The sequence below is a fragment of the Plectropomus leopardus genome, chromosome 11, assembly GCF_026936395.1.
Source record: "Plectropomus leopardus strain MGB_pleo_1.0 chromosome 11, ASM2693639v1, whole genome shotgun sequence".
Classification (NCBI taxonomy): domain Eukaryota; kingdom Metazoa; phylum Chordata; class Actinopteri; order Perciformes; family Serranidae; genus Plectropomus; species Plectropomus leopardus.
In genome coordinates this window covers 26603460-26629775 of record NC_142186.1, presented here as the reverse complement: position 1 = coordinate 26629775, position 26316 = coordinate 26603460, and the positions used below count along the sequence as shown (strand labels likewise).

General features: G+C 39.8%; 1 protein-coding gene across 9 annotated transcripts in view; it reads left to right on the top strand.

Moving 5' to 3' along the window:
• The first annotated feature begins 1964 nt into the window (after positions 1 to 1964).
• Positions 1965 to 26316, top strand: part of myh14 (myosin, heavy chain 14, non-muscle) — a 43318-nt gene continuing 18966 nt past the window's right edge. Inside the window, exons 1-19 of one of the 9 annotated variants that reach the window (XM_042489715.2) lie at positions 1965 to 2213; positions 7437 to 7614; positions 9903 to 10109; positions 12193 to 12349; positions 13423 to 13450; positions 14998 to 15112; positions 17699 to 17746; positions 18037 to 18048; positions 19172 to 19264; positions 19384 to 19447; positions 19738 to 19836; positions 19939 to 20082; positions 20187 to 20401; positions 20494 to 20646; positions 21978 to 22151; positions 22505 to 22678; positions 22776 to 22890; positions 24362 to 24430; positions 26106 to 26311. In XM_042489715.2, coding sequence (XP_042345649.2) covers positions 7450 to 7614; positions 9903 to 10109; positions 12193 to 12349; positions 13423 to 13450; positions 14998 to 15112; positions 17699 to 17746; positions 18037 to 18048; positions 19172 to 19264; positions 19384 to 19447; positions 19738 to 19836; positions 19939 to 20082; positions 20187 to 20401; positions 20494 to 20646; positions 21978 to 22151; positions 22505 to 22678; positions 22776 to 22890; positions 24362 to 24430; positions 26106 to 26311 — 2238 coding nt within the window. In that variant the 5' untranslated portion in view covers positions 1965 to 2213; positions 7437 to 7449. The remainder of the gene's footprint in view (positions 2214 to 7436; positions 7615 to 9902; positions 10110 to 12192; positions 12350 to 13422; positions 13451 to 14997; positions 15113 to 17698; positions 17747 to 18036; positions 18049 to 19171; positions 19265 to 19383; positions 19448 to 19737; positions 19837 to 19938; positions 20083 to 20186; positions 20402 to 20493; positions 20647 to 21977; positions 22152 to 22504; positions 22679 to 22775; positions 22891 to 24361; positions 24431 to 26105; positions 26312 to 26316) is intronic. The other 8 variants (XM_042489720.2, XM_042489717.2, XM_042489716.2 and 5 more) reach the window with 8 other exon arrangements.

Sequence of the window (26316 nt, the reverse complement as noted above, 5' to 3'; positions counted from 1 at the left end):
TTATTAGTTGTCTCTTTATTTGTTCTTGTACTTCCTGAGACAATCCTACTGACCATTTTAAAAATGTCGTACAGATGGTTAGTGTAAGTCATCAGTGCTCTCACAATCTTTTTCTGCATTTACATTGAACTGCTCCTATTAAGATAAAAACAACAAAATATATAAATAATCCTTTTCTTTTGATGCAGATTGTGTTTGTAATGGGCATACAGAGCTCAACTTTTATAGACAGACAAAATGTTAAAATCTTGTTTTTCCTTTTCCTGTGTAATGTCCACAACTCTATATTTTTAGTATACTCTTTTATTTTTAGTATATTTTTGTCACAGAATACAGTCTGAACCTAAATCAGACTATTTCTTTTAAAATTTTATTTACAGGAACAAGTGGAAGAATGTTAAAACTATCTGATGTAAATTAAGATCTTATAATGACAGAATTTTACAACTTTTACGGTTTAAGTTTGGAATAATTTTTATTATGTTTACGCCTGTTTCTCACTGCTAATAATCTGCAGAATGAAACGAGCCCTTGTTGAAATAATAATGGCCCTATAATAATCTTCATAATTTATATGATTTAAAAAAAACAAAAAACAAAAAACAGGACATATAGCAAGCCGTTAAAATTGTCATTCACACAAAATTCCCTTTTGGAAAATGAGTGGGTCTACCTTTGTTGTACAAAACATTATTATTATAATAATGTTGTGAAATATTAAGCCTAATGTATCTGTGTTAAAATCAGTGATGAAGGAAGTATTTGGTTCCTTTACTTAAATGAAATTACTAATACCACACTGTGAAAATAGTGTTAAAAGTCCTGCATTGAAAATGTCACTTAAGTATAAATAAGTATAGTCAATAAAATGTTGCTAAAGTATGAAAAATAAAAGTTCCCAATGTGGAAAATAAATAAATATTTTTAAAAACACATGAAAACTCCAAATAACTAAAAGAAAAACCCACAAGAATTCTCTAAAACATTTATCAAAGTAATTGCCAATTAATTTCCTGTCTATTTAATTGATTAATTGACTAATTGTTTCAGCAGTACTTGTATAAACTATTTGGTAGATTAATATATAGCAAAACATCACATTTTCTAAACTCATGTTTTTTGTTTGTTTTTGAGGGAGTTTTTACCCCCAGAAAATTTAATTTATAAAGTAACTAGGAAAAAAACAGACAATGAAGTAAAAAGCACAATGTTGTCCTTTGAAATATAGCGAACTAAAAGTATAAAATGGTATGCTCAAGTAAAGTAATTAAGTATATTATTTGAATAAATGTAGCAAGTTACATTCTACCACTAATACTGTATAGTTTAATTCAACTAGATAAAAAAAAGAGTTATAAAATAAAATTCAAGTTCCACATCTTTTATTTATTTATTTATTTATTTATTTATTTTCTCCGATATGTATAGGCTACAAAAAGATTTAGCCATGACTTTTTTGATATTTTCCACATTGGTGTAAATATTGACCGACAGCCCCAGGACCCTGGTACCTCGGGTACTCGGGTTCTGTCGGATTTTCTGGGATGATCTGAATCACGCGCCTGGAGTCAGATTATTCCGGGCAGACCGTCGGTTGTGTTTGGTTGGTGAGTCAAACAAATCCGATCCCAGATCTGTGTCTGCGGACACTCTCCGCTACTGAGTGGTAAACAAAGGGCGCGCAAATCTCCCTTCGCTAACGCTAGAGTGCCGCACAGGCACCTGCTGCAGCGCTTCCATTGGCTGTTTAACACGCCAGTCACTTTAAGCCCCGCCTCTCGTCCGTTAGCATTGGCTAATGGCGGAGATACTTGCGCTAGCGCTAACGCCATTCGTCGCCGCACCCATTTCATGCCAGTTTCGGGGCGGAAAGTTTTCGTCGTATCATTGAGGCGGGTCTACTGCTCGGTTGTAGATTTTCATTGGAGTTATTTCTCTCCGAGGCTTGACTGAAAACCGTCTCCTCGTACCTGGTTGGTGTGCTAACAGGAAGTAGCTGCCCTGAGTTGAAGCCGTCGCCTTGCCCTCACTGCTCTCTGTTTTATTCTCATCGAGAAGTGTGAGTGCGGCTCCACTGAGAGAGCGGTGCGATGATAAAAGCCGCATATGCGGTAGGCTACACACCTATCAGGCAGGAAAATACCCGAGAAACAGCCTCACCCCGGTTCTCCTCGCACCACAGCCTTATCCACGACTCAGAGCGGAACCTGAAGGTGAGAGATTTAATTGCCTTTACCCTAATCCAACTCGTAAATAGCCGGTGTAATATCCTGATCGTATCATATTTCAGTTGGCGCTGGCTAACCTCGCTAGGTTGGTCTAAATGCGGTGGCATAACGGCTAAAAATGAAACGTTGGTGGGACGAGAGGCGATCATACTGCTTTGATCTTTATCTTCGGAGAGAGGCTTAAAAGATGACCTGAAGTCTGGTCAAGGAAAACTGTCTGTCTAATGGACACATTAGAGGCGATTTGGACCCATATAATTAAAAAGCATCGACCTACGATGATCTTTGTGTCATATAATTATATTCTGCTCGGGAAAAATGCCTTGTGGCTGCCACATGCATGCGGCTCACACAGTCAATTAGGCCCATGTGATTGTTCATGTCTTATGTTCAAGGTGTGGTTCGTCAGTTTCTGTGCTGGAGACCTGAAATGCAGGTAATTTATAGATAGGGGTCACTCCGCATCTGCACTCTTCTGTCCTGCAGCCGCACTGTAATTATCATCAGTGGCTTAATAATGTCACCTCTTCTCACTGGTGTACGCAGATGACACAATATCATCACCGATGCAAAGCTGAAGAAAAAAAAGGCGTCTCCTGCTCCCCCACCCGTTTAACAAAATCACGCGCAGGCTCCCACACATTAATTACACACCCACAGACACATAGATAGACACACAAACACACACAGACCAAAAGACCCCCCACGGTGAATGACCTCAGTTCAGACTCTTAAAGGTATTGTCTGTGGGCTGCTGCTTAGTGTTGCTATGGAGGAGAGCAGTCAGGTTTTTGGCAACTCCAGCTGCTGCAGGACGAGTTTGCTGGTCAGTCCAAAGCTGTACTGCGACAACCTGTGTGTGTGTGAAGACTTTGCTTTAGGGAAATCATTATCATCGATGGGACCCAGTAGCATCCTATACTGCGGTTATACTGTAGTGTTGGCATGCAAAGTCTTTTTCTGTGAGCAATGTTAAAGCTGATGGAATATGGTTGAATTATAAGGAGAGTTGGTCAAAACAAAGGGGTGATGACAGTAATTATTTTTACCAAAATTGATAATGAACATATGCACGTATTGGAGGATGAACTCATATCTCAAGAGAAATACTTTTTATTTCTGTAGCTGCAGCGATTATTCGCTTATTTGTTGACAGTTGAATTAATAGGCAACAAATTTGATGATCAATTTGAGTAAGTTTTCAAAAAACAAAGAAAAATTCTCAGATTCCAGCTCTTTAAATGTGCATATTATCTGATTTATTTACTCCTCAATGACAGCACACTTCATAGTTTTGGGTTTAGGGCAAACTAGACTTTTGAGGATGTCATCTTGGGCTTTGGGAAACACTAATTGTCAATTTTTCACAATTTTCTGACATTTAATAGACAAATTGATTAATTGAGAAAATAATCGACAGATTTATCAGCAACTAAAACAAAAATGAGTTCAAGTCCTCGTCTGACTATGAGTTCAAAACCCAAACATATTAAGGTACGATTCTTGATTTATTGTTTGGTCTTTTGAAAAAGTGACAAATGTCCAACACAAGTTCCAAGAGACCATGTCCAAGTCTTAAACTGTTTTCTTTATAATTCGTTTTTCGCCAACTAATTTGATATTTAATGTAATGGTTTGAGTGATTTTTAAGTTAAAAAGAGTAAAATTTCTATGGCAGCAAACTAAATATCTTTACTTTGAGGACAAAACAAGACATTGGAAGATGTTATCTTGTGCTTTTAAATCACTGATCAACATTTTTTTCACAATTTTCTCACAATTTGTAGACGGAACGACTCCTCAATTAATCAAAATGCCGACAGATCAATCAACAAAGAATAAAATCATTAGATGCAGTCCTAGATTTCTGTGAGGCTTGTACACAATTTCATATTTAAAGACAAAAAGGCCGTCATTATTCTTATTTATCTTATTCTTAACAAAATTTATGTAGAGACCAAAAGCCACAATGAAGTGATGTGATAACGATAGACAGTATTGCCTGTGTAGCCAAACCCTGATATAATGTTTATTCCTCCGCATAGAGCTTCACTGTTGTCCAAAAACAGTTAAAAACACATCAGTCAGCCACAGTGACGCACAGGGCAGCATGTTTCCTTAAACCTGCATACCTTTTCTTGGTGAGGTAATCCCCAAAAAAGCACTATTACCTTCAAGTAACTTTTGCTAAAAAACTATGTTGCTTGACTTATGTAGTAAATCAATAGCCACTAAACCACATTTTTGGGACCAGTTTCTAAAGATGAAAATCTGAACAAAAAGCAGATGCATAGCTGTTTCATGTCACTGAGGGATCACATATTTTCCATACTGAGTGGCTGGGTGGTGGCAACTCTTTTGTCAGCGTGTGTACTCCACACCCAGAGTCATATTGGAGTAAAAGGTATGGTAAAGGCAGGGTTTATACCGGGCCCTGTCATGAACAGACAGAGCGGAAAAAACTAAGACTGAGATGCATAGCAGGAATCAAGCCAGATGACATACCTGCAGAGGCACAGAGACGCCTAACAGTTAACAGGCCGGCACAATAGCCTACCTGTGTGATCAGCGTCGACATCAGTTGTACTTAATCTCCTCTGTTTACTGAAGATGACCTTTTGTCAGCTCATTAACTCCTAACGTCTCATTTTGATAATCATAAAGACCTGTTACACATCATTTTAATATCAAAACTTTACCAGTTTACTCATTATTCTGTCAAACAGCAAATTAATCCACTGAGAATTGTTGCATCATTCAGAGCTCAGCTGGGACTGCTTGTAGGGTTTCATTCCTAAGTTGTAGCTGCCACATGAAATTCAGGTCATCAGCCTCCATAGACTCAGATCAACCTGTCCATAAAAATGTCCCTCCAGTGTATCAGCTGTAGCTAATGAGTCATTCACTTTATATTTGTTGTATTTATTATTAAATTATCTAAGACCGAGTTCTCTCTGTTTTCAAAAGAAAACACTGCCATATGTTGTGATCAGTCATGTATTTTTTTATGTAGTTGCTATGTAAATAGCCCATTAGTTAGACTGTGAAAATGCTCTCATATTGCCTTTTGCTAATATACATTATTGCTTCAACTAATAACATTTTCATTATTGTTTCTTCTACTGATTTATTTTCTCAAATAATTGTTTGGCCTTTAGAGAGTCCGTTAATAGAGACAAATGCCAATCACCAGTTTCAAGAGACTATGTTGATATCTTAAAATGTTTTCTTTTGTCTGAATATGAGTTCAAAACACAAACATATTTTGTTTACTACTGTAGAAAATAAAAAAAAGATAAAAAATACTCACATTTGAGAAGCATGAACACCTACATCTTGACTATTCTTGTGTAAAAAAAAAAAATTTACTTAAATCGTGAATTGATTGAAAAAAAAGTCGCTGATTAATTTTTTGTTAGTCATAGGGATGGGATCTGACAATATTTTATAGATATTAGTCATATTATCGATTCTACTCATCGGTCCGATTGCTTATGAATTCCCTATTGATTCTTGATCAATTTATGTATTGGGAAAAAGGTAGGCCTACACAGATTCTCAGCATTATTATAAAACTGGTTATTCACCTTCCTTAAAAGACATGCTGCTCGGCTGCGATGTGCGTATAGTGTCAAATGCATGACATTCCTGAAATTTAACTTCATGTTGCATGGAAAGAATTCTCAGCATGTTGCTGGTGTTTCCCCCCTTACTTGAAAATACCAATTTACTGACATCTCAAGCGTTCCTGTTGTCATCTTTGTTTGTGAAATGAAGCCACGCTCAGACCATTTCTTCCTCTCCGCCATGACTCCTTTTGTCATCATCATCATTACTCCTTCGTCACATGCTGACATACATAGAATTGATAAACTTGAAGTTATACGATTCCAGTTGGAACTGGTTCTCAACTGGAACTGGTTTTCGTTTCCCAGCCCTAGTTAGTCGACTTCATTGTTTCAGCGCAAATTATCTAATATCTTGTACTGACACTATATGATCATTATGGGAAGGGGTCGACCAATATTCTTTTTTCAGGGCCAGTTCCCATTATTAGTAGTTAATCAGACTGATAACCAATATTTAGAACTGATATGCATTTACAATAAAAATGAAAATCTTTCTGCCAATGTTTATCATTTGGAATATAACAAACTCTGTTTAAATGCCAAGTGTTTAATCAAAACTGAAGCGCTCAACATCATATACAGCAAGTTCCAAGCAACTTTTATTATGAAGTCAAGTGAAAATTTAAATAAAAAATGAATAAATAAAAATAGCACCCCGATTCCCCCCATGTTGACCCTTTCTTTGCACTTTTTAATTATTAATTTTATCAGCGATCATTAAAATAAAATGCAGACACAGATAATCAGCAAATGTCGACCCCATATTATGGGCTATCCTGGACGTGGCAACAACCAGTCCATCTGAAACAATGTCACTGGCCTCAGAGGAAAGTTTTCAAATTCTCCTCCACCGAGAGAACTTCTCTCGTGAAATCGTCGCTCAGCGTTATTTCTCAGTTGTCAAAGCAAATCTCGAGACCTCCTGTTGTAGCGCAGCAGTCACTGTGACTGGAGTTTCCTTCATGTTTCAGAGCAGCAGCCACTTCTAGCTGCTGTCACCTCGTCTTTCACAGCATCCTGGGTCTACCGTGTCCACAAGTTCTCAGTGGGGGGTTCAGTAGAGTTTTATCTCTGCTGAGTGGCCTGTAGACGAAGGATGCTTCCTTTTTTTTCCAGTTAACAATAGATTCAGTCCATTTCCATCCTCTCTGCTGTCCCACCCTCTCTCGCTCTTCCTCGTTATCCCTCCCCCTCTCACTGTCATGTCAGTTTACTCAGTCGATTGATGTATCTCGCTCTTCCTCCACCCTCCACCCACCGATCTCTCTGTCTGTCTTTCCTCCTCCACTCTTAGCTGTCTTTCAACTAGGCCATCCCTGACCCAATCTCAGCTGGATGTGGCCTGCATGCTTCTTGCGTGCTACGACTGCTCTTCAGTTACGTGTGGTGGGTGCACATTGAGTGTGTGTGTGTGTGTTCTGACACAGAATCACATCAGTGTCACTGTCCGACCCTTCGTCGCCCTTCTCAGCGCTCCAGTTTTAGGCCTCCCACAAAACAGTAGTCGCGTGAAGAAAAAGTCTCGACAAAGGCTCACTTCTAAATGTCTTTTTTTTTGTTTCCCTCTTTCCTCACACAGTGCCAGTAGAACCATGTCCAAGCCAGCGGGGGGTGGTGTCAATGACGTCACCCGTTTCCTGACGTCGGGGGCAACGCCGGGGTCCCCCACCTCCAACTCGATGTTCTCCGCCGCCAGCCAGGCCGACTGGGCGGCCAAGAGGCTGGTGTGGGTGCCGTCAGAGAAGCATGGCTTCGAGGTAAGGCGGTACTGGCTTTGAGAGCCTACTAGAATAATATAATCAGTTGTTTTTTCAGTTCACTAGATATTTGAGGGTGTTTATTTTATTTTTTTATATCAATTCAATATCACAAATACAGATTTAACATTTGAAAGCCTACTAGCCTACTCTATCTATGAGATAAAACACATGTCGACAGAGTTTTCCTTTGGAGCCATAATTTGCAGTTTAAAAACAGTAGCAAATCGCAGTATATTGTAAAATATTTTATTGCAATACTCAGCATTTTGCAACACAGTAAAAATCCCAATGATATTGTATGGGGATAATATCAAATAATCTGACTTGTGGTGATTTCCACCCCGAGTAGATATATTTTGCTGCGATAAAAATTATTGAAGTGAAATAAACGGACTGAAAACTTTATCTTATTAGATGAAAGAGGTGTTGACAGAGTTTTCCTTTGGGATTCTCAGTTGAATAAAGAGAATAAATTGCAATGCATCACAATATATGTTACTGTAATACTCAGCATTTCGCAACACATTTAAGATTGCAATAATATTGCATTGTGACTTATGCATCGTGATAATATGGTATCATCTAGCCTCTGGTGATTCCTTCCCCTATTATTAAAAGAAATGGAACGTTTTTTTCTTTCCAAAAAGCTCAAACATCTAATTCGAATCATACTAGGTGTAAGGAGATGAAATTGTATGAATTTTAGGGCTAAATGCAATTTATTTTACACTTTTTTTCTTTTTCCCTACCATGTAAGTATTAATCCTCTGGTAAATAATTAGCTGTGAGTGTATGCCTTCGATTCAAGGTGTGTCAAACAGGTGAGGCGAAGCAGCACAGGGTGTGTGCACATCTTTGTGTGTGTGTGTTATCATGTTTTATGAGGTCTCTGTTTTCTGCTTTCCTTCTTTCTGTTAGATTCCTCGATGTGCCTTGTGATGCCCTCGAACACATTTAGGCCTAATAACTGTCACATGGCCATTGTCATAATATTAATTTGTTCCGCTTTTCCTCGGTACTTGTGTAATGTGCATTAGAAGCTTTCAGTGGACGTGACATATGAATTTAATGTCTTATCTCAGAGTCTCTCTCTCTCTGCTGGACTGGTTTCACAGAGCGCTCTATGAATAGAACAATACGCTCCTTCAACGTCCTAATGTTAAAGAGGCCGTTGTCGAGACACTGACTTCATTTTACACTCATGATCTGAGAATGGCACTGTAGGACAAACACATACCAAATATACACACTCATGCAATATAACACACAGAGTGACACACACGCTTTTCATCCACATTCATATTCTGAGCATGTATTTCAATCTGTGACTAATACGCGCCCACACATGCGCAAACACAAACGCACACATATTTTGAGTGCAGTGCATGTCAAGTAGCAGAGAGAATAAAGTGTAACGCAGCAGAGTCCTGTGACCTGGTCAGACCCTGAGTTCACCACTTCCTGTCCAGCAAAGCACAAGACCGACAGCACGATGAGAGAGTTTCTCTCTCCTCTGTCACCATCTATTCTTGTCTGCTGTCAACACAAAGACCACTCAGACTCTAGAGCTCAGTGTGGCAGAGATACTGTCAAACATTTTCACACAGATATTCTCAATGTTTGCTTCATTTCATATGCAGGCCAGCTGTGTTGCTGTAGAGTTAAAGGACTAGACCAGATTTTTTTCTGTATTTTATAGCCCAGTATCTACAAAAAACAGCTACTTTGATTTAGATTTTTGATTGCTACATGTCGTTTTTAGTCATTAAAAAGTCATTAAATAGAATAGAATTAAATTTGAATTTTTGAGGTCTTAATTGCCACAAAGATTTGATCTAATTTCATTGTTGTTAATTTTTATTCAAAGTGGTATAAAAAATGTCTTGGGATTGATTTCCTGAAAGCAAATCTGTTAAATGCATAGCTTGTTAAGATAAGATCGGGGGGGAAATTTGCATTGTTTTAGCAGCAAAACGAGAGTGCAAAACCAAGAAGCATAAGCAGGAGATAATAAATAAGTAAACAGTAAAAAACTTAAACAAGTAGAGAGACCGAAGGGTTAAATTCACATTATTGCACCTAGGAAATATTGACATTGCACAGTTAAATATACATTGAAATCCACGTGAGTGAGTCGTCAGTTTAGGTCTGTGTGGACTACTAGGTGCAGTGTGGATTTTTTAAAGTCTGACAGCAGCAGAAAGCTAATTGCTAATTGTGTCTCACATTCAACAGAAACTCTCCCAAACTGTCTTTGTAACATCGCTCTCCTCTTCTGCCCTCAGTCGGCCAGTATTCGGGAGGAGCGCGGTGACGAGGTGGAGGTCGAGCTGACAGACAGCCAGAGGAAGGTGACTCTGTCCAGGGAGGAGGTGCAGCGGATGAACCCCCCGCGCTTCAGCAAAGTGGAGGACATGGCCGACCTCACCTGCCTCAACGAAGCCTCTGTGCTGCACAACCTGAGAGAGAGATACTACTCCGGCTTGATCTATGTGAGTGCACAAAACAATGAAGGGTGAAGGTGTTCACATCATGATAAAGAACCTGTGGACACGGTTCTCACGCCAATGCACATGTTCACATACGTGCATATTAAATGTTGTTGTGTACATGCATGTGTTAGCTCCCTGGCATCTCCTGTGTAACTGATATGAGGCAGTAAGAGAGGTGAGGAGTCAGTTTACAGGACTGTTTGTGTGTGTGTGTGTGTGTGTGTGTGTGTGTGTGTGTGTGTGTGTGTGTGTGTGTGTGTGTGTGTGTGTGTGTGTGTGTGTGTGTGTGTGTGTGTGTGTGTGTGTGTGTGGGTGTGTGTGTGTGTGTGTGTGTGTGTCTGGTACCAGTGGGAGGCAGCTCTGGTTTCGCCTGCACAAATGGGGGACGAGAGAGCAAAGAAGACATATGAGTCAGATGGATACAAATGAGAGTCAAAAGCAAATTATTATTGACATACCAAGGAAGCATATAGTGAAATAGAATAATATATAGGCACTTTGATGTAGCCGAGCTGCCTATGAATGGTATGAATGATGGGGGATGATGCTGAGAGGAGTAGGGATGGATTGTTGAAATAGCTGTGAGAGGCGTGTTACAATATGACAAGGTGTTGTGGATTATGTATCATCATGACTCGGAATGCATTATGAGAACAGTAATGTCTGGGTGTGGATGGACACAGTGTAGAAAATGTAACCACAACCAAATGTTTCTGTTTGAATCAAGTGATACTTTTTCCAGTTTATAAAAATCTGCACATCCAGAGATGTGCCCTCCATGGCTTAAGAGTCTGCGTCTGCATGTTTAGAGTTACAGATCCTTTTTCAATGTGTTCGTGTGTATTTTAATCTGATTGGAGTGATGTGTGTGTGCAGTAATTTGAATTGCACATGGAGCATCAGCCTGGAAATGCATGACTGTTTGTTTACTTGATGGAAATCAGTGATCAGGGACGATCGGGCTGACCTGCATAATATACTGAACCGAGAGTTTTCCAGGGTTCCCAAGTCTCATAAAGTACTGAAGACTTATTTTAACTTAGCACTTATTTTAAAGTAAAAGCCTTACTTGGTATTGAAATGTCTTAAATAAATCTTTCAAAAGTTTTGAAAGTGCTAACACACAGGAAATAGGATTTCATGAATCCCTTTTTTTCTTGATGTTCCATAATAAAATATCTAAATAACTGGTAACATCTATTTGAAAAAAACAAAACATATGTATTATTATTATTATTATTATCATTTTCAATTTTGTATATTTTAAAATTGGTCTTAAATTTCATTTTAGTGGCATTATGAAAAATCTTAAAAAAAACCTTAAGCTTAAGGCAATTTAACTTGAGCTGTAGTAACTCAGAGTTAATACAAGGTACAAAGTACCTGGTAGATTTATTTGTCATTTTTTAAACATAAAAAAGAATAATAATTTATTAGACAATTTCAATCACAAAGACATGGGATGTCGGGTTTATTTTTCGGCTGTTATATTATAAAAATCTCAAAATAAGTTCACCAAATACCCATCACATGATTGCCATGCAGATCAGGATAGCTGAACCAACAACACACACTTACATTTACCACATCCAATCCAAAGACAAATGAACTTTTTCTTGAACAATACACATTTGGGCCAAATTGTCCTTGCTCTCAAGTAATCAATGTTGGTTAATGTTTTTTTTCTTCAGTTTTGGTTAAATTTAATTTCAAATGGCATTTAAAAAAGTCTTAAATCTAACTTGCCTAAATCTGTGGGAACCCTGTGAACCAAGTCAATGTCAGAGCTGCTCGTACACTTGACACCACAGCTGTACTTTCTGTTGAAACGAGTTTAATAGGAACATGCCACTCCTGCAGTTATCAAACAGAAGTCAAGTCGCCCACAATTATTGACAGTCTTCTTTAATTGAGCACAAACCACTTAACTCGAGTGACTGAGCATGTTCAGAGAAAACTGTTCTGTCAAAAACAAGAACATTAAACCCAACTAAAACAAAACGATGCAGATTTATTCTGACATGACCGATATTGTGACATAAAAGGCTCCACTGACTGCACTTTGTTCTGTGTGTTTTTCCAGACATATTCGGGGCTGTTCTGTGTGGTGGTGAACCCTTACAAGAACCTGCCCATCTACACAGAGTCCATCGTGGAGATGTACCGCGGCAAAAAACGCCACGAGATGCCCCCGCACATCTACGCCATATCAGAAGCTGCCTATCGCAGCATGCTACAAGGTGCTCAACACTGCTATCTGTGACCTCTTACCCCTGTGACACGTTTGCTAACCCACACATCTGCTATCAGCTCAGCTGGGCTGGAATGTGGTGTCGAATCCCATCTGTGATCTTTGATCGCGGAGCCACACCACGAACGCTATTCGAAGGTGTGGTGCCGCGTGGCTGTTATCAAAAGCATTTAAAGTGAAAACAAATAGGCAAGACGGTATTTTTTACAACAGAGATTTCCAGTAATGGCACTCCTTTTTACGATCTGCGATATTGTGTATTTGTTGTGGTGATGATAGTAACCACATTTTATACTTGTGACAGCGATGCATGGCAGACATTTTTTTCAAGCCCTACCTGTAATGTTGAGCTCGTGAGAGAGAATTCCCAGCAACCATTTAAAAGCAGTTACGGGCTGATTGGGTAATGTCTTCGCCTTAGGGTGTCTCCCAGTGATAATAGGACGGAACAGATGAGGCTCTGTGTATTTGCCACCTCCCGCCCCTCCCTCAGGGGAGGTTGTAGGTGTGTTACCACAGTGATTGAACCTGTAGGACCAGTATGAATTCCTCCAGACTGAGCGTGTGGGAATCTTTAATAATACCAGGTTACAGTTCAAACAGTGTCCACCCACTGACTGACAGAGTCGTGTGGTCTAGGAGCCCGGAGAGACCAGTTAAGCTGGTGACCTGCTTCTGTCTACAGTGCTTATTAGTGAAGGAGTGACTGACATGTCAAGAGTCAGACTACAGTCAAATTTATCTGTGCGCATTTTTATATGTATCATGATCAAAACTCGAGGTGTGAGTCCCTGTGGAGGCTTCCAGGGTACGTCATGCCTCAGTGTAACATGAGCCAACAACTGGCATTATAACCTCCTCACTCCCGCGCAGCACCTTACAGCGTGTTATTTCAAGGAATCATACGTCAACATGCGTAGACTTTCACATAGTTGAAATCCTTGTTTGACGTCGACTTTGCTGTCTTGTCAGCCACTTCTTAAATCACACGTTTTTAACTCTCACTGACATACATCAGTCTGTGTGTCACTCATTTGTCCTTATATTGTTTTTCTCTCACAGACAGAGAAGATCAGTCAATCCTCTGCACGTGAGTAGTCTAACTGTGTCTGTCTGTGAATGCTTTGTACTTTGCCGTGAGGACAATCTCTGTACGGGTCACATTGAGACTGTCTGCCTCTGTTGGAGTGTCTGTGTCTGGTGTGTTTTTAGGTGTCTTCATTTGTGTGTATTGCCGGCTCTTTGCATGTATGTGTGCAGCTGTGATGTATCCAGCTTCTGCTCTTTTACTGTGTCCCATCTGTATACAGCTAATAATACATCCGCAGCTCTGCCTTTTCAAACTTATTGGCCTTCTTAAAGGAATAATCCACACACCCATACGAATGACCACTTGCATGTCAATAAGTCACCCCATGTTTGGTTACATTTCCAATACATACGTTACAATCCAAAAATGGCGGAAATTCTTGATGAACTGAAGTAATAAGGTTCCACGTTTTATTTCTCCCCTTCATTTCATCAAGTAAGTCGCATTGAGATTGAGATCTCAAGAGAAACCGGAGTGCATAAATAAAGACATAAAACAAGCAATTTAACGTGTACAATATCAGTGGTAGTTAATAAAATAATATAAAATGTATATCTTTTAAATCATAAAGTAATAAATGCAATAATTAGTCAATATAAACAACAGTAAAACTATATCAAAAATATATCAAATCATTCAGTAAAATTCAGGTCATTTATTCAGTTGTGTGCAATATATGCAATAATGAGTCATTTAAAACAACTGGATTACAACTTTGGGTTAGTTGTTCACCGTGGAGGTACGAGAGAAAAACAACGTTTTCTTTATGCGTTCAGTGTAACAGGGGGGACGTAATTGACATACAAATGTGTTTTTGCAGGATGAAGTATTTCCTTTTACCATATTGCATTAATTCACGATTAACTGTTTTGCGTGTGTCTAATTTGTTGCAGATATTCAAAGTTAATGAGAAATTGTTTTTAAATCCAAATTTATACATGCAGGACATATCAATGTTTACACATTTTTATGGGCCTTATGGGCCTAGAATTTAAAGAATTGGGACAGAAAAAACACTTCTTCGCAAATAATGTAATGTGAATGCACCCTGCTCTCTGTTTGTCTACCTACCTGCTTACCCGAGGGCCTACCATCCGTCTCCCTGTCATCATGTCTTCCCGCCAGACTCTTCCTGTCATTGTCAAGGATCCCACTTTAGGTTCATCTTGAATCAGTGTATTTGGGACAAGGCGTCTGCTTCTTTTAGATCTTTTAAAGCTGCTATTTTTACTCCATTCTCCTTCGCTCTTCTCCAAAAGCAACAATACTGACACAGCCTGTATCCTCCACACCTGCTTTCTGTTTAGACCTGTGGCTTTGAACGCACTGCATGGGCTCTGTATTTATTGGTGTGATGAATGTGTGTTTGGCCCCTTGTTCCTGTGTGTTCTCGCTCTTTAAAATGCTTCTGTGTACCATTCATAATTGAGACCACGTGTTCAAGATGGACCGTTTTGTAAAGAAGATGGTATTTGGTGTTTGTGTGTGTGTTCCTCACTCAGTTTTGTGTGTGTGTGTGTGTGTGTGTGTGTGTGTGTGTGTTCCAGAGGCGAGTCTGGAGCCGGGAAAACAGAGAACACTAAGAAAGTCATCCAGTATTTGGCTCACGTTGCTTCCTCTCACAAGGGTGGCACTCTGGGTAGGAACAAGGAAGCTGTGCAGGTACGTCACAGCAGAGACACTTCATGAGTAAGGAGAAAAGAACAGGATAAAAGAGACGAGGTGTCATCTAAGAACATTAAGAACTAAGCAGGGGGGCTGGTAAAGATGGAGAGGGTTAAAAAAGTGACAATGGAGCGCAGAGGGAAGCGGAAAAAAGGCAAGGGAAAGAAATATGTAGAAAGACTTCTTTTTTACATTTACAGTGACACATAATTTAAAAGGTCTGAAATAACAGGGGCCCATTTAGTTAGAAATATATCTGTTGTTAATTGCAGTTTAGCAGTAACACTTTCCATATAAAAGACCATTGCTGTTTTCAATATGTTGCCAAGACTTGTGCCCTTAAAAATTCAAGTCACTTTACAGTATTTTTTTTTACCTAAATACCTGGAATCTGGTCAGAAAGCTGTGAAATGTTGCTATCTTTGGTCTACATGAAGAAACTGTTTTTCACTTTCTTTCTGAGAGTTTAACATAAATGGGAGAAGTCTTTTGTCTTTGTGGTACATTAAGCTCGTAAGACTGGAATCACAAGGTAATTAGCCTAGCTTAGCATAAAGCAGAGGGAAATAACAAGTCTGTCTCTGTACAAAGTAAATAAGAAACAAATGTTTACCAACGCCCAGAAAGCTCACTAATTATCACATTGTGTCTTGTTTAATTAAAGTCTGAATAAATAAAAATGAATACGTGTTATCAGCTTTTCACACTACAGAGAAACATGTCCCGAACCGCAGAGCCAGTATATAATATTAGTCTTCAAAACTGTGAAAAAATGAGCAGTATTCTCTGCTCTGAGACACTAAAAGAGCTGAAACAAGCTGCTGCGATGCAACAGACTCTTGTTAGCAGCTAACCCAATAGCACATCAATACAGCTGCTAATCACACAGCACTCATACCTTGCTAACCTAATGTTAGCACAAAGTAGCCAATATGGGCTTTAAGACTGAAAGGTACATTACTGACAACTATTTTAGTTGTATTTATATGATTGTGGCATTTAACAAAAGATATTGATTAATAATAACAGCAATAGTACTTATACATTTTATTTGTAATGCACTTAACATTTGGAACAAATCTCAAAGTGCTACACGGTGAAAGCATCAGCATAAAAAAACAGCTAAAAACAACTAGCATTAAAGTATATTTAAAAGTAGAGCAACCAGCAAGAGGTTACTTAAAAGCCATAGTATTTCAGGTATTTATTTGCCTGAAAGAGTTGAGAGAATTTATAGTATGTAGAAATTTCGCCGCTAGCATACGTTGGGCGAACCAAACGTTACGTTCAGGATCTCTCCAGTGCTTCATCAAGCCATGATTTCTGCCGGACCAAAAAATCTTGGGACACAGAAACTGTGCAAAACAGTTTAACGGTCTAACCCCATAATTCAGGACTACGCAGTTTACAGACATATTTTTTTTACGTTTTCATTGAATATTTTCTATCATGTGTTATGTGTTTAGAAAGAAATCCCTGATTTTGCTTCACCCTGACTTTGAACTGAGCTCAAACAGCACCGTAAGAATGAAGGTTTGGAGCTTTTTGGGGAGTTCTGTTCTGTAAATATGTCTTGGTGAGTCTCTCTGTGACGAGTCTTGTCGTCACAGGGAGGACGGATTGCGTCAATTAATGCTGTTGACCTTTGAACGGAGCCAGGCTAGCTGTTTCCCCCTGCTTCCAGTCTTTATGCTAAGCTTAGCTAACTGCCTCCCTTCTCCAATAGTGGTATTAGTCACTCATCTAACTGTCGGCATGACAGTGAATAAATGCATTTCCACAAAATGTTGAGCCATTTGACCTTATATGACACCTTTGTTGCAGTGTTTTCAGTAATGATATCATTTAACCCTTTAGCACCTGCATCATCACTTTTCCTGCGCAGCATTCAGAATCTTCTCACTGTCATTTAAACCTCTGAAACCTGAGAAAATTGTGTGGATTTATTTCAACGACACAGAAAAAGCATGATGAGCAACTTGCCAAAAAATGTCCCACAAAATGTAAAAAAAGTAGTAAAAGGTGACAGGAAAATGATCTGAAAATTTAACTGGGTGCGGTATAGATTATCAAAAGATGATGGAAAATTGTCGAGAAAACTATATTTATAATTCTCCGAATTGTAAGTTTAAAGTGATGTTACAGATAAAAGACAAATATATATAATTTTTTAAGCACTTTATTGAAGTCAATTCCTGTTGTTGTTTTTGTTGTTGTTGGGTTTTTTTTGCTTATTTTCAGGTAGTTTTCTTGTTCCTTTTTTAAGAATGCCCTGCTGTTTTTCGGGGCCATGTCTTGCTAAGTTAATCATTGCCTTCTTTCTATGTTTTTGGAAGAAGTCAAGCCAATCTGCTCAGGGAATCAAAGGACTAAAATTTCACATCACTCTCTCTCCAGACTGATTTTATTGATTCTAAGACATCATGGGTTTTCCTATGGGTGTTAATTTTAACCCTTCCTCTGTCAGTCCATCTTCTTTTTCTACATTTTCTCAGCAATTCTCCTGACCCTCTTCCTTCCTGCACTTGTTTCCCCTCATTCTCTTCTCTCTGCATCGCCCCTCTCTCCTTCCTGCATGCTCAGATGGACGGCTCTCGGTCCTTAACAAGGGGCAGTACTTTGGGGAACAAGGTTAGTTAACTCTGTCCTGCTCTCCTGTCCTGTGCTTTCCTTCTGTCCTATTTCCTGCTTAATGAGCTCCACGATGATACTGACTAAACCAACACAGTAACCTTTTAACTGTCCTCACTGATGTTGCTCCTCATAACAGTCAAGCCTTGTACTGTATATTTGAGTTTGCTTGTTTGTTTTCCTTTATTTGTTGTTGTTATTGTTGTCTCATTTGTCTTTTTTGCTTGTTTATCCCATGCATATATCCTCCTCACCCCTAAAACCTCATCTTTCCCCCTACAATTCGACAGAGTATGCAGTATGTGAGTATGAAAGTATTTAGAAAACTTTGGGTTTATTCACTGGTGGGGTCACATTTTATAGAAACTTAACATGTAGAACACTCACCAGAGCTTATATGATTCTCTTGATATAACGAGAATCATGTCTTCTGTGCAAAGTGATTTCCTTTTTGACTTTTTTTTTCCCCCTGAATGAATTTCCTGGGTTTTGGCTCGTTTTATTCTTTTCTTCTGATTACACCCAATGCGCTGCTGGTTGGCTTCCCTTTCCCAGTGACTTGTAAATGCCACAGCTCTCACACACACCTGTAGAACATGACCTGTGCAGTATGTGTGTCAGTTGAATGAGTGCAGATTCAGGTTTGGGTGTGGCTGTGTTGTTGCAGCCGTCTCTGTGAGTATGTTGCAAGTGTACACACTTATGTGGTTTGGTTAAAGTGTTCACTGAACACTACTAAAATTGCTGACCTCTTGGTCAATGTGTGTGTGTGTGTGTGTGTGTGTGTGTGTGTGTTGGCCGGCATTCCTTGACAGTTTTCACAGTAACCACCCCCTGTAACTACAATAACTCCCCATCACTGGCTGCCGCTGCCGCTGCTGCTGCTGATTCTGCATCAACAGCTGCTGCACTCGCAATGCGACAGCATTAAGTAATGCATTGCAGCTAGCTAGAATCAGCCATTATGTAGCTTGTGTGTGATGTTAGCATCTACATCTGCAGCTTCCCTCTGCCCTTGTTTCTCTACAACAGTGGTTCTCAACTGACTCATAGTTAGTTCCTAGAGATTGCCTTTTAATAATGTAGGAGATTAAATTTTAATGAATTAAATGTGATTGACGGCCTTATTATTGATGGCAAAACTAACGAGGGCCCATTACTCTTACTGACGTTGAGAATCATTTGTTCCTGGGTGTGGGGATGGTGTGTGTTCGCTATTTTGGGCCCTAAAATGCACCATTTTGTGTCACTGCTCTTTAACGATGAGTCATGATTTTGTTGTTTTACATAACAGATCAGTAGTTACTCTAAAGAGAGCAGGATTGGATGGTGCATTTTAGGAGATAGGCCCTGTGGAATTCTTTTGTTGAGGCTGTTGTCTTTGTTGTGCTGTGAATCTGATGTGACGTCTCCTGTGTGTCTCAGGGTGAGCTGGAGAGACAGCTGCTGCAGGCCAACCCCATACTGGAGGCCTTCGGCAACGCAAAGACCGTCAAGAACGATAACTCTTCCAGATTTGTAAGAGCAGACTGGATACATTATACAAACAGAATCTATCTATCCTGAATCTATATTCAGTATCATGAATTTACACTGAAATTAACTGAAACGTAAAACTTTTTTTTTTTCTTTTTCAGGGTAAATTCATCCGCATTAACTTTGATGTGGCGGGGTACATTGTTGGTGCCAACATTGAGACCTGTATCCTTCTACATGTCTTCAAAGTTTTTTTCAAGATTGATTCATTATCTCTCTCTTAAAGTATGCTGCCTCATTTAAAGCATAGCTGGACAAAATGGCTTTTCATGCCTCTGCAACAGCTGTGGCCATAGGGATAATGTTTTCACGTTGTTCATTCTGTTCTCGTGAGTGCGATATCTCAAAGGATTTTCTTTTTCTTTTCAAATTTGTCACAAACGTCCACTTGGACTCAGTGATGAACTGATTAGAAAAAGTTTCAGCTGTAAGTATCCATGACCATATAAATTCAGACCTCCTTGAAAAGTCCCGGGCCACCCGCCAGGCCAAAGATGAGAGGACGTTTCACATCTTTTACCAGTTATTATGTGGAACTTCAGAAGAGACCAGAGGTGAGCCAACATTCAGAAGCTGATCGAAAACGTACCATATTTACTGCACTTACACTACTCAAATCTATCTCTCTGTTGCAACTTTTTTTCTCCCTTCCCTAGCGGACCTGCTTTTAGGAACTGCTGATGAGTACCGCTTTCTGAGTGGAGGCTCCATCCCTGTTCCTGGTCAGAGCGATTCAGAGAACTTCACCCAGACCATGGACTCCATGTCTATAATGGGCTTCACTCCAGAGGAGTCGCTGTGTAAGAGAGGAGATGATAGAGAAAAGAGAGAAAGTAATTTGCTTTGTGCGTATTTTACCCCTGCTATAAATCACTGTTCCTCTTCCTGTCTCACCTCTCCTCAGCCATGCTGAAGGTCATCTCCTCTGTGCTCCAGTTTGGGAACATTTCCTTCATGAAGGAGAAGAACCAAGACCAGGCCTCCATGCCTGATAACACAGCTGCTCAGAAACTGTGCCATCTGCTGGGTATCAATGTGCTGGAGTTCACTCGGGCCATCCTCACTCCCAGAATCAAAGTGGGTCGAGAGTATGTGCAGAAGGCCCAGACGAAAGAACAGGTAATATTTTTGTGCATCGACATTTGTGCTCATACAGACAAGCAGACGTGTCCCCGTGGAGTGTGTCTTACGGTGTGTCCTTCCTCCTGTAGGCTGACTTTGCTGTGGAGGCCTTGGCGAAGGCCACATATGAGCGTCTGTTCAGATGGCTGGTCCATAGGATCAACAGAGCTCTGGACCGCCGACAGAGACAAGGAGCCTCCTTCATAGGCATCCTGGATATCGCTGGATTTGAAATCTTCCAGGTTTGTTTATTTGATGATCTTGTGATTGTGTTTGATAGTTTAACATAAAGGATGATGGCTGAACTTTAACTCAGGCTGCATTCTTACTAAACCAGGCATTGTGGTGATTAGCTGCAGGGTTGTTCAGCAGTGTGGGAGTGTCACTAAAATGACCCATTTGTGGGGGAGTGGAGGGTGGAGACCAACAATAGAAAGCCAATCTGCCCATCTCAGTGACTTAGTGTTTGTCTCCAGTAAGTTTGTCTTTGATGGCTTAAAAGATCTGAAGATTATCACTGTTGTATCTTTATTGCCACGAAAAGACGTGCACACTCACAACCAAAGCAAGTGCTCTCCTTTGTGGCGTCATACACACCAGCTGTTAATAGATACATTTAAATATAAAGAAACTGTGTTACAAGGCCTATTGTGATAACTGCTTTTAGATGATGATATATTTTTCCAGAAATAATTGCAATACAGTAAACACTGATATATTGATAACATAATAGAGGGCTCCCACAGTCAAGGAAAACCTGGAAAAGTTATGGAAGTAGTAAAAATCATTGAAAGTTTTGGGAAAGTCATGAAATTTTGTAATGTGTAATGAAATTGTAACAGTAACATCCTGATATAACCTTCCCTGTAGTGTAACATAACGGCAATTTTTTTTCCTGTAGCTGCTGACCTGACATAGGTCTAATATGCAGGGATGTTTGACAACATTTTGTTTATCATCATGTATTTTTCTTCACTTTCTCCCTGCGTTCTTTCTCTCCCTTCAGTTATGCCAGCTAGCTGAAATAATGTTTGAGTAGAGTCTGGGTCTTCAAAGATTAATGGAAAAGTTTTGAAATGTTGTCCATGATAATGTGTTGGAATCCTGTAATACAAGTACACGCATTTAAAAAGCAATTAATCATTAATTCTGAAGACTTTTCATGCATTGGAATTTAAAAGTTAAAAAAAGACTTTGACGCTGTGCCCAAGTCTTAAAATGGTTTTAAAAACCCTGCTGTTTATTCTGGCATCATGTTCGCTAAAACATCGTTGACGTTATGTAAACAAACACACATCTAAACACAACAGGCGGTATTGTACAATATATGGACAGGACATGGATAAAGCTGAATGTAGCCATTCCTCATCATTGTGAAATGTTTGCAATTAGAGAAATTTCATTTTTTGATTATTAGGTTTGAGCAAGTGTGATAAGATCGGCATTTAGTGGTGTGGGTTATCATCAGCGTAATGTCCTCACAAACGTTAGGCGTAGTGTTCATGTTCTTCCATAGTTTACTACATATGAATTATTGAGTCTTTGTTTACTCTCCTAAATCCCTCCTCTGCAGCTCAACTCCTTCGAACAGCTGTGTATCAACTACACCAACGAGAAGCTGCAGCAGCTCTTCAACCACACCATGTTCATCTTGGAGCAGGAGGAGTACCAGCGGGAGGGCATCGAGTGGAACTTCATCGACTTTGGCCTCGACTTACAGCCCTGCATTGACCTCATCGAGAGACCAGTACGTGCACACGAAATCAGTGATTTTTTTTGATAATCTCACAGTATTAGCTGTCAAATGATGAGAATATAGATGCTGATAGTCCAAATTTACTTACAGTATGAAGCCGTGTTCGGGGATTGTAGGTGAATAGCATAATAAAATTTAGTTTGCAGATTTAGCATGCAGCCTACAGAACATGTTCACCTCGTCACACTTCAACCACACCCATAGATGAAGGAGTAAAAGTGAATAAAAGAATATAAATAGAACGACAAACATGCAGGCACACACTCTGCTTTGATCCCTTGTCATCTCCAATTATAATGTCCACATTTCACTCACAATAAATGTTCTTTCTCTGCGTCTGTCAGGCCCACCCGCCGGGTGTTCTGGCCCTGCTGGATGAAGAGTGCTGGTTCCCGCGAGCAACAGACCGCTCATTTGTGGAGAAGCTGTCTGCCGAGCAAGGCAGCCATCCAAAATTCTTCAAACCAAAGCAGCCACGCGGGGAAGCTGACTTCTCCATCATTCACTATGCTGGCAAGGTATCCCATCATTTGTTTAACAGCTTTCTGTGTTTGCCATATTTCCCACTCAAAGCAACCAACTGAAAAATGTCACCTGCCCTGCGATGTTTCTCAGGTGGACTACAAAGCACATGATTGGTTAGTGAAGAACATGGACCCTCTGAACGACAATGTGGCGTCTCTTCTCCACCAGTCTTCTGATCATTTTGTCTCAGAGCTTTGGAAGGAGGGTGAGACTGATTTTACTCTGGTGTTTATTCACCATGTACAGTTAACCTTTGATTTGTGGACTTAAAGGATTAATTTAGATTTCTGGAAGTGTGATTGTATGAGGTATTTATCCATAGTCAGTGTAGCACTTACAGTACGTAGTGGTCGGCACACCCCCAGTTTGGAGAAGCAGGCAGGAGGAACCAATGCGATGTACTGCTGTGGACAAGGGCAGCAGTGAAATGTATATTAGCCACCTAAAAAATGGCCACCAAAAATAGTCAATATCAGTTTTAGTGTATGCTATATTTAGAATATTTTCACTGCTTTACCTTTCCATCGATCAGCCCTTCCCAACGGGGAACCCAGACCGTTATATCCTCCTTTGACCAAATCAGTATATTTTTCCTTACAGAACACATGAGCTGCTGGTCTACTGCGGCCTCAATCGGTTACTTTTAGGTTTCCCACGGTCATGGAAAACCTGCAAAAATCATTGAATTATACTATCACATTTTTCAGGCCTGTAAAAATCATGGAATTATTAAAAATCATTTAAAGTTTTGGAAAAGCCATGGAATTTTGTTGCGTGTAATGAAATTGTTGCAGTAATTTTCTATGGCCAACCTTAACTCTTGATGTTAAGTAGCTTTAATATGCCTTGATGTGCGATATTTTGTTAACCTCAGATACATTTCTTCATTTTGTCCTCGTCCCTTAATGTATACCAGCTAGCTGAGATTATCTTTGGATGGAGTTTGAATCTCATGTTTGGCAAACAAAAGTCTTGAAAAGTCGTCGAAAAGTTTTGAAATTTTATCCATGAGAATATGTGGGAACCCTGATGTTTGTTTGTGTTATTATGTGACTTTGGTGCTTAAAGAGTTAGTTCAGATTCACCAAAGTCACGCAATAATACAAACAAACTAACTGATCGAGGCCACCAGCAACTCCTGCATCCTGTGAGGTAAAATTACTGTTGTTGTCAGTGGAGTCTGGTGGCTTTGAAGAGAACATAAATGCATATAACTGCTTAAAAAATGCCAAACCGGGGGAGTGCCAACCGCCATCTACTGTAGGTAATACACTGACTATGGACAAACACCTCATACGACCCCAATTCAAAATATCCAAACTATCCTTCTAATACATGTACAGTATGTAATAACGTATGTACTGAATGAGTACTTTAACTGAAAAAGATGCCCTGTATTTTTAAGCATGTCAGATGTAAATAATGAAGCTTTATGGTGCAAAATGTTCTAACTTAACTGTATTTCTCTCTCTTCTCTTTCTCTATCATGCAACTATTCTATCTGCTCACTCATCTCTCTGTTTTTCCTCCTCCTTGTTCTCTCCTGTGTTTGCTTGCTCTCATCTTTTTTCCTTCTGTTCTTTTCTCTTCCCTCTCCACTGATTTGGTGCTCACTTTGGCTCTGTCTTTCCTGCCACCTTTTCTTTCTCCCTCTTCCTTCCTCCCTTCTGCATCAGATATACAAACTCTTCCTCGTGTATACTTCTTTGACTCCTATGCCACACTACAGGCTAATGGCTCCGACAGTAGGTTTTTCTCCTTTGCGTGTCGCACTCGCATTCCTCACTCCCACCTCTGCTTACATCACTCCTTTGTTTTCTGTCTGCCCAATTCCTAATGAATGTAGTGTGCCTTTGTAGTTTGCATTTGTGCTGTAGTGTCATGCGTTGTTATATGTTCATTCTTTTGTCATGTTGTCGCTGTGCTGTTTGCTCAGTTCTCTCTTCACTCTTTCATCACGTTTTTGCTTTTAGTGACAGTGCTGTGACTGTTTGAAGTAGCTTTTTCCATCGATGAAGAGACAATCTACCATGGCTGTGTAGAAATTCAGCCGTGTCAAGTGACAACGTTTACATGCACAAAATATTCCATGTTTTGTTCTTATTCCAAAAAATATTTCTGCTAAGCTGTTTACACGGCTAATGAAAAGAAATATTCCACTAAAATTCCTGTGTACACGCAAACGTGCGCACACAGGTTAACGTGCCAAAACATGATGTTTATTGAGCAAAATGTGGAAAAGTGGCTGGAGCATCAAAATAGGATTTTTTCACGGTTTTTCTACCATTGGCAGACCATATGAACACAGCCCCCTACTTTCATTCCTGCAGCTAAAATGTTGGCTTTGCAATATTTGTGCATATCCAAAAACATTTTGATATCCATGTTTTTCATAATGTTCAACAGAGGGTGTGTTTCTTCTGCTGACCAGATAATGTGAGCTTTGCTTTGGGTATGCATCTCTAACACAGCACTCTAAACTGTTTGCAAGGTGGTTCGTGTACAAAGTTTCCATAACCTCACACAGAGCTGACTGTAAACGGACAATAGGCCATGTATTAAGAGGCATATCCTGAATGGGCTGTATACATACCCAAATAATTCTGTTAATATCCGAAAAATAGCTGCATATCCCACATGTCTTAAAAGAAAAAAATGGAAAATCCAAGTGGAATATACTGTTTACATGACCTGTAACTAATAATTGTGGAATACTAGTGTGCATGTAAACGTACCCAAGGTAGCAGCATGCTCTCGATTAGTCACAAAAGCCACATTCAGGATCACATAAGAGTTTTGTACTGCCACAAATGACTGTAACTGGCATGGTTTTGTAAAAACCAACCAGGCAGAAATGTGATCCTGAATGAGCTATAGAGATGCAACATATCGGCGGACAGTACAACCATTTAAAATGTTTAAAGAGTGACCTCAGAGCTGGTCTAAAGGTGTTAAAAGTGTAGATATTTGGCTGATTGTGGGAAAGTTTTCTCACAGTACATCACCCCATTAAACTGTCAAAAGAGGAACAGATGAAATCATTATGGTCTTGTTTTTTTAGATGACAGGCAAACCCGCAGGCATGCCTGTCAAAACATGTCCAAAACTAACAGGCTAACTTAGAAAACTTGATATTCACCTGCACTGTGCTAACACTGTGTATGTGTGTGCCAATGGCCGATATGCTGTTAGAATTGGCTTTTAAAACATATCATTGCATCTCTAATGAATTCCTCTATGTTCTACCATCTGGTATCATCCGTCCAGAGACCTGATAACAGATGTGTAAGCAGGTGTGAAATCATAATGCCATGGTGTTCACACAGACATTGTCATGCCAGATCAAATCTGGAAAACGCTCAGTTCACACCACAAAACTGATAATTGTTGCTGAAACTGAGACTCCGTGTTTTCATCCAGTGGACAGGATCGTGGGTCTGGACCAGGTGTCGTCAGGAGAAAACAGCGGGCCGGTCACGTTCGGAGCGGCGGGGCTGAAGACAAAGAAGGGAATGTTCAGGACTGTTGGTCAACTTTACAAAGAGTCGCTCACAAAGCTGATGGCCACGCTGAGGAACACCAACCCCAACTTCCTGCGCTGCATCATCCCTAACCACGAGAAGAGGGTGAG